Genomic DNA, 9,187 nt, shown 5'->3' with positions numbered 1-9,187 from the left:
AGCAAAGTAGAACACAGCTAAAGAACAGGCTCAGAACAGACGCTGCAATGAGGATTTCTGCAGAGACAGCACTGCAAAGCTGAGGGCAGCCCATCCCACAGAACACCTTCATCCTCACACAGCTACATATGTCTCACCTTGAGCTTTTCATTCTGTGTTGTTACTTCCTCAAGATCCTGACGTAGTTCCTCCAATTCATGAAGGCGATTCCCAGCAAGCTCTTTATTCTCTTCCAGCTCTGCATTCATCTCCTCAAACTGTTGGGATAACCTGCTTGTAAATCCTACTGTTAATGTATCTCCTGAGAGTGCTAATGAACTATCTGTTCATACAGTAACAGCAGCCACACCCTGAGCAGTCAGGTAACTTGACCAAGCCAGACACAGTCTAACTCCACTAATTCAGGTGTTTCTTAAGTAGAAAACTCATACACAGACAAAATGGCTTGCCCAGAGTCACCCAGCTTTGTGGCACAGGATCTAAAAATTATCTAAAATAAGTATCTAAATTCTGTTCAAATTGTGGCCCTTGTTCTCCTTCAATTTATTCTTCCCCTCGCCCAGAACCAAGCTCTTGACCTCATCATGCAGGCATTGGGGGTGATTGTTCCCCCACAGAGGATGCTCCCAGCTCCATAACCTTGTAGCCTTTGGAATTTACCTGCAAAAAGTGCATGACATTTCCTCAAGACCCAGTGAAATACTGGCAAGAGTGATGCAGCAGGTCCAAGGCCAAAGAAGGAGCACTGCAGGTTCTCAGCTCTCCCACCAAAGTCCCAGAGAGGATGTCTGGGACACACCCATCCAACACCACCCCCACTTCCCAGGGCTCCTGGCCAGCGCTTACTCGCTCCAGGAATTCGGCCAGGTGGCGGCTGAGCCTCTGCTCTCTCTTGCAGATCTTGTCAATTTCCCACTGCAGGTCATCAATCATGGTCTCCAGGACAGACACCCGGGATTCTGCTGTCTCCACCCTCTCTTGCAGCTTGGAGAACTGCAATCAAAGGAGTGCTTCAGTGAGCACATTGCATAGAGCCAACTATTCCTGACACTGCTCAGGAGTCATTTTTCTCTTACTCATCATGTGCTTTTCCTCTTTTGCTCTGGTGACAGACTTTTCTGTGAACTGAATTTTACACTGGCTAAATCTCAAGACAGCAACAAAATTTAGACAAAACTGAAAATGGAGAAAGAGCAGGAAGCTGGTAATATCTGGCAGAATACAGAGGCAGTCACCTCAGCTAATTCAAAGCCTTTTTCGGATTTTAATCTTTTCAATCCCTATGTCCATCTACTCTACAGAGCACCTAAGTGCTCAGAGGTCTTAGGCTGCGCAAGACCAGCATAAAGACAATTTTTAAATGAACTGAAATCTCTCAAACATATGCTGCTACTAATGTGAATCCTGTAACAGCCAGGATCATCCTGTAACTAATATCATTACACTGTCAAATTACACAGAGAAACCAAGGAACTGAGAATGACAGGAATGTCACCTCGGCTGTTCCAGGTGTCTACACAGCCACCTCAGCATCACGTGCCCCCGGTTTCCCTGCTCTCCCCTCTTCTTCAAAAGTTAAATCCATTCAGTTCCCTGACGTACTTATATCCTTTCCTTTAGTGATGTAACAAGCAAATCAATCTGATTTCTACAGAAAATCTATGTACAGCTCTCCACAGTACAACCCTTTTTGTAACTTTCAAACCATGCTCCTCCCGTGCCCCTCCAAGAAAATGAACTGCCTTCCAATCATAAATTATGCTAAGCAGGACCCTAAAGCAGATTTCTTCCTCTCTCCTATTTATATCTCCTGAGACATGACTCTGTGCTTCTCCTGAAGTACATCAGCCAGTTCCTGCAGCCGTCTATTCTCGTGTGACAGGTAGGTATTCAGCTCCACTACTGCTTCTTCCATCAGTGAAATATCTGAAAGGTGAACAAAGAAAAGGAAATTAATGGAAATCAAGCCTTAATTTCTGAACAGCAGGCATTAAACCAATGAAAAATTGTTTTAATTCCTGAACAGCAAAATACAGAGAAATAAGAAAAGAGAAAAGGAGATTTCTAAGTCTAACTTCAGTTTAATTTACCTCTGCCACAGGTGCAAAAGGCTCTGCACTTTAACAGCGCTGCCCTATTTCTCACCCGTGGGACATCTCCTCACACCAGAGATCACTTCAGCTGTGTCTGTGCCAGCAACCCAGCATGCCCTTGGAAACCCAGGGACATCCGAATGCTGCCCAAATTCATGCATAAACCTGCTGCAACAGGTGGCCCAGGGTGACACACTGGGCTAACACACCATGTCACCATGTGACAACCACAGGACCGGGGTGACAGGTGAAACTAGAGCACCTGAGGACAGGCTCACCTGGCACCAGTGTCAAAGCTACTACAGATTATGACTGCCAGCCAAGGACAGCAACACTTCCCTACACCAATGCCAGACTTGGTCAGAGCACACAGAAGGCACACCGAGCATCAGTTGATATCCCACCCAAGGTTTCTTTCAAAATATTCAAAATCTAACCTTAAGCTAATGCTGTTTTTTCAGCAGCCATCTGAGTCTAAAGTGAATCTGCTACAATAATTTTTAGAAGACAGTCATTTGGCTTTCTCTGCAGACTCTGCTATGTTCAAAACTGACAGCTACACTAAGTACACCACATCATGAAATGGGTACAGGTTTGCTCAGGACTCAGTGGGAACTGAGCACCTTGTTATTCCTACCCCTCCTACTAAACTGCAAAGGAGAAGGAGTCCCCCATCAGTTCACAATGCTGATTTCACTTCTTTACTTGTAAGTGTGAAACCTTTTATGTGGTGGCTGAGGACAGCTGCCTGACAAGGTTCTATTCAGATTCAGATTCACTTTAGACTCACTGAGCTTTCTGACTTTTCAGGCACATGAACACAGTACTGGCAGAAACAAGCTGCTTCTTAGCCCAGCATGCTGGGCAGAGCCCTCAGCATTCAAAACAGAGGTAGATACCATGCGCTTTTGGCACATGGTCCTTTAGAAGAGGTTTTGATAAGAAGAGTTGGAAAGCCAAACAAATTCATTTTGGAGAATACATGCACATGAGAAGGATTAGACCTTAATGTCTACAATGCAGGATCAGGTCTAAGGTGGGGGCAGATAAGCATTCTTAAATACCTGCCACCTTGGTCATACCTCCACTGTTCAGCTTGTGGGATAGCACATCCACCTACCCCTGCAGCTTGTCATACATTGTCACAATCTGGGCAACAGCACAGCGGGAGGACTCCACACGCTCCTGCAGCTGAGATTCTATCTCCTCGCTGGCACTGCTGGCTAGAGTGGCCAGGAAGGAGAATGCTGGCTCCAGTCCTTCCCCTGGGAACATACAGGGGTTAAAAAAAGTGTGTTCTAGAAGGCTCTTCACAATCACAAAAAAAGTCTCTGTCAGCCTTTAGAAATGGACATCAGCCTTGTCCACAGCAGAAATCCACTTTTCCCACTGTCCCCAGACAGGTGCCTCACCTCGTTCCCTCTCATCTTTGCGCTCCTGATTACTGTCAAGAGTCTGGTTCAGGTTCTGGCACCACCAGTGCTTTTCTTTCAGACAAAAGGTCTCCAAGACCCTGGTCCAGGTCGAAGCATTTAAGGATGATGCGGATCTTTTCATCCACCTGAATGATGGGACAGGCAAAGCAAGACAAGATAAAGAAAGGATGTGAACAAAAGGAGTGCAGTGGTACAGGGAGACAAGAAAACTGTATATGAAGTAACAGAGGCTGTTACCAACCTGATTCCAGTAGCAGTTGATGATCAGCAGAGAGGCATCGCCGGTGGCCTGCCGACACTCCAGCTTCTCAATGTGCTCCTGCAGCTCATCTTCGGTGGCCTGGTGCTGGTGGAGCATCTCCGCCAGTTTCCGATTCTTGGTCTGCAGGGTCCGGATGTCCAGCTCCTCCTGTCCAGCTCCTCCTGGGCACAGCCACATAGGCCAGGTCACAGAAGGGCTCATCCTGACCCCAGAGACATTTCTGTCTCCAGATGAAAAAAACCAAAAGATGGAGTGGGGGTATGCAAGGAAACATACCGTTTAAGGAACACCACCAAGTTTCATGGTCTCCACAGTGGTGACTGAATTTTCAACCCCTGCCTTCTTCTGGAGGGTGCAGAAGGCCAGGCTTTCCAGCCATCCATTTATTGCCAATTCCAGACATGGTGGCTGAAGTGCACAGATTCCCACCTTCTCCAAGTTCTTCCTGAACATTAAAGAACACTATCAAATAAAGGCCAAATACACATCCACGCTGTCAATTTGATTTGGGGTTTTTAACATGCTGATGCATCACGGTAACAAAACGGAGAAGATCATGGAACTAGAAAGATTTTGAAAAAGATTTGTTGGGAGGAATGGATGAAAAGTGGAAGACAAAAAGGAGGACTGTAAATCACTAAAGTGAGCTTGCAGCTGGGAATAACCCTTGACAAGTCAGTGATCCTCTGCCACAGGCTGACTTTAAGGGTGCCCACATCTCTAATACTGCACATCTGCCCAGCTGTTGCTTTGGGGATCCCACAAGGAGCAAGGTAACAGACACAATCTACTCCTTGTGTTCTAACTGGGAGATTGTGCCAGCTGACTCACACATGGTCCAACATGAAGCCCTAAAAGACACCAGTAGGATCTGCACTGCAAGCAGAAAGTTGACAGGGAAAATATCCACTGCTCTGTAACGCTAAAATTGAAGCACTGTGCCTTATCTCCCTCCTTGCAAAAACAATCTTCATCCTCCAGATGAGATCCTCTGTCTCTTTTTTGCTGCATTAACAAAAATGAATCAGGTTAGACTTTGGCAAACAACTGAGACAGTGTGTGTGTGCACCAGCTCAGTGCACAACAACCAAACTGTTCCTATTGAATCTACACACAAAGCCGGCCAGGCTCAGCGCCAGCACCTTCTCTGCCAAGCTCTGGTACCTGGCCGACAGTCCCCACATCCGCTCTGTGCACTGGGACAGCGGGGCCCAGGGGCTGCTCATCGACTGCTCCCTCTTCGAGCAAGAGCTGCTCAGCTCGGGCAATGCCCACGGGGCAGGCTCTGAGGAGGCGCGGCCAGCCCCGGACTCCTTCCAAGCCACGCACTTCGCACTTCACACTTTGGGGGCTTCGTGCGGCAGCTCAACCTCTTCCGCTTCCGCAGAGTGCCGGGCTGGGCTGGCTCAGATAAGCCGGGCGATGCCGGGACCTGGCTCCACTTCAGGAACCTCAACTTTTGACGCGACCACCCCGACCTTCTGCTCCACATCAAGTGCCTGACCAGGGCCAACAGGCAGCAGCTGGCGGCGGGGCTGGAGGTGTGCAGCCACCAGCTCAGCCGCTTCTGATGGCTCCCCATGGAGCGGTCAGTGCCCTCCTTCCCTGCCATGCAGCCACCCAGAGCCCGTGAGACAGGATGGGAGGTGCGGGCGCAGAGGGTGGCGTGGGCTGTGGCCGTGGGCACTGCCTGGCGGGGGCAGGAGCGGGCCCTGCCCGTGCTGAGGCCGCTCAGCGCAGCTGCCCCGGCCGGCACAGGGGCTGTCCTTGGGCAAGGCAGCTGTGCCGGCAGGGCCCGGGAGCTGTGCCGCCTGTGCCGGGCTGCCGGGGCTGCGGGACAGTCCCGCCGCGGCTGCGCTCACCACAGCTTTTTCTGTCCAGCCCTCCTGGGGAGGCTCTGAGATGTCCTCTTCCCTGATGGAAGTGTAGCTGCTGCCAAGGGAAACGTCCCCATACTCACTCAGTGTTCCCTTTGCTTGCCAGATGCCCCATCTGCTGTCCCTGTCCAGGAGAGCTGCTCTGCATGGGAGGAGGAGACCGAGGGAGAGGCTTTGAAGATGGGGTGGCTGGGATCCCTCTGCTTCACATGCTGTATAAAGATACACGGACTTGCATGGAGTTACTGATAATTACATGGATATTTTCATATGTAGCTTGATATTTGTATTGGTATATTTTTGTGCGTGCAATAATCCATGGGTTTCCGGGGCTTTATATGACTTCAAATCCGGCTAGCTCAGACTCTAGCCCACACGGACTTGCATAGACAAAAGTAAGAGACGAGGAACTATTACAGGGGTTTTCTGAGGTCCCAGGATGAGGGAAGAGACGACAACGTTGACTCCATGTATCAGAAGGCTTTGATTTATTATGATATGATATATAAGATATAGGAACGATACTAAAAGAGTAAAGAGAAAGGTTTCACTACAAGGCTAAGCTAAGAATAGAAAAGAATGTGTAAACTGAAGTCTTCTCAGCCCGAGACGGGCCGAACAGGTGAATTGTGATAGGCTCTTAATTGGAAACAGTCCGACGGGGCCAATCACAGATTTTCCCGTGGCATTCCACAGCAGCAGATAAGAATTGTTTAGTTTGTTCTGAGGCTTCTCAGCTCCCAGGAAAGGAAAAATCCCAAGTAAAGGATTTTTCATAAAATATGTTGGCAACAAGGAACGCTCTTCTCCACGTGGGAACGAGTAGCTGTTTACTGGCTTACACGGTAATTCTTGGTTGATAGAGACCACCATGGTAGAAAAGAGCAGGTGGCACTCTCACAAGGGACTTTTATACCCAAGGGGATGGGGGTGGGGGAGAGAGGACCGCGGCCAATGGGATGCCATTGGGGGGGGCGGAGGGGAGGGATCCCCATGGGACAGACCACCATGGGACAGACCACCATGTATAACGGGGGGGGGGGGGGGGTGTGAGGGAGTAACCATATGACGGGGGAGGGGAAAAAGCCACCCATGTGACCTAACATACTCAGGAAAAAATTCCCATAACCCAGTGCAAAACCACAACTGAATAAACTATTTAGTGCAATATAACATATACTTATGTTTCTATATTTATCAATGTACTCTGTACATATGTACGTATAGATATATACATACAGGTTTGCAGTTGCATATTTTTGTAAATGTGTATCTAGGTCTTGATGTATGTTCCAATGTATATGTTTAGTTCTATTTCCATATGTACACAGTTATGTGGGTATCTATATGTATTGATGTAGTTTTCAGTATATGTCTTTTAAAATTAGTGTATTGGTATTTGTATCAGTAAATATGCTTTTTTAAAATTTTTTTATGTATATTGATGTATTTCTATTTATTTATATTTACCTATGTGTCCAGATGTATAGCTGTGTATTTTTATGGATACAGTTGGATTGCTGTTTAGATTGGTAGAGTAATATTTGTATATTTATAGATGTGGTTTATATAGCGTTTATATATATAAGGTATATAATCTGTAATATTTAATCTATATTTACATCTGTAGATTGTTATAGTTATATATGTATTTTTATATATGTGCATATATGTATGTATTTAGTTTATTTAAAGATGTATGGAGGGTATAGTTTCATAACTATCTATTGAATTCTTAGCATAAGGCTATTTAGTGAAGGAATGCTTATTTTTGTATTTCTATATGGGCTCTACATTTGTAGTAATATGTAATAAAGTTGTTAAACGCCTAATTGATCTTTGTGTATAGTGAGTTGTGTATAGTAGAGGCTAGCAATAAATCAAGTTTTCTTAAGTGAACTTGGTATTTGTATATTTTACATAGACAAGTTGTAATAATCTAATAAATTCCTGATTTTTCCCTAAATTGAGATCTGTTTAGTTCTGTATTGTCAGCATGGATGTAGCAATTTGTAATAAATGACATTTTTCAGCTGAAATTGATTTTGGTGTATTTGTGGATCAGCAGTGTGGCTGTGGCAATCTGCAGGAAGTGCCTTTTGTCAGCTGCGATGGCTGTTGTGTGATTCGTGCTACCCAAAGCCATGAGCAGATGGAAATGCTGGAGGATTTTGGCCATGGAAATCTCCGGCCATGGCCAGCACGTGCTCCACCTGCACTCAGGCTGGGCAAGGGAAGTGCAAATTTGGGCTGGCAGCAGAGCCACGCCTTGGCTCAGAACTCGCTGCAGAGGCCTGCTGAGAAAACTCTGGGACTCCACTGAGATTAGAACTGCAAGCAGGAGCAACCTTGGCAGGAGCAGTCATTCAGAATGAAAAAAAGAGAAAATGTGGCAGAGCAGATGTGGGGATACTCTGTGAGTCTGATGAAATGCTCTCAATCACCACTGTCTAGGCAAATCTTCTGCAAAAATATTTTGTTAAAAACTGAACACCTCCCATGAAATACAGATTGCGCTTTCCCCTTCACTTCCCTTGCTGTGTGATGGGAGACATTCTCTCCTTATCATTGAGAATTTTTGCCCTTCAGCACCTCCCATTAAATCAAAGATGATGTACTACCACTTGGCACCATAAATGAAAACAGCCCTGCCCTCCTGGCAGCGTTTGCAGTCTTCCCTCCTCCTGTCCCCACGTCTCACAGAGGGAACCCTCCCCTGCTGTCCAAACTGTGCCTGAGGTGAGTGAGGGCTCCAGGAGCTCAGGAGGGTGCCAGAGCACCGCCCGTGGGAAGGTTTTGCAAGGCTTCCTCAGCACCAGTAAACTCTGGGTTTGCCAATCTTCCCCTGGAATACTGTCCTACTCAAGAATGATCTTGGAGGGCACACTGCCTCCAGCTCATCAAGTAATTATGCCGGCCGGGGGCTATGTACAAACCATGAATGGGATGGGACTGCTTTGGAACGTGCCTTGAGCTATTGTATTTTCCAGCATCAGTCTCATTACATGGCTATGAGAATGGGAAGATGCCAGCAGCTCACATCCCAAGCAGCAGACAAAGAACTTAATGTTACAACTTACTTTATAACTTTTTTGACCAATCACACACAGCAGAAGTATATTGAAAGTCGTTCGATCCAATCGCTATAAGCACACGTACCTTTGGTTAAAACAATGCTTGCTTATTTCGGATACAATGCCTTCTTGTAAGCCTTAAAGCACAATGCACAGAGCTCCATTAATAAACTTCAAACTTCCTAATACCTTGCTAGATAAACTTTTCTGCAGCTTAGGAAGTTATCCTAGACAAGTGTTAATACATGGACCATTGTTCTATTCATCCTTGCTTCTCTACTTTTCAAATAATTTTTCTGCTGACCTATCTCATGGCTATTGCTTAGCTCTAATCACAGTTCTGCTGTCTCTGAGGCCTGCCTTTTGCAGCTTTCCCAAAACCCTCTAATTTTGTAGTTTCCCACAGGTTTTGCACCTTGTTTTAGGGGTTTCCCATTTGAATGCA

General features: G+C 46.4%; 1 protein-coding gene across 1 annotated transcript; it reads right to left on the bottom strand.

The window, feature by feature from the left end:
- Window positions 1-122: 122 nt before the first annotated feature.
- On the bottom strand, window positions 123-4,194 carry LOC103824855 (E3 ubiquitin-protein ligase BRE1A-like). Its single transcript, XM_050986998.1, is given in 11 exon segments — window positions 123-270; window positions 579-639; window positions 642-660; window positions 847-995; window positions 1,810-1,926; window positions 3,176-3,358; window positions 3,506-3,542; window positions 3,544-3,654; window positions 3,771-3,938; window positions 4,068-4,125; window positions 4,157-4,194. Coding segments are annotated over 11 exon segments (1,089 nt in total).
- Window positions 4,195-9,187: the final 4,993 nt, after the last annotated feature.

The sequence above is a fragment of the Serinus canaria genome, chromosome Z (assembly GCF_022539315.1).
Source record: "Serinus canaria isolate serCan28SL12 chromosome Z, serCan2020, whole genome shotgun sequence".
Taxonomy (NCBI): Eukaryota; Metazoa; Chordata; class Aves; order Passeriformes; family Fringillidae; genus Serinus; species Serinus canaria.
This window is presented reverse-complemented; position numbering and strand designations above follow the sequence as displayed.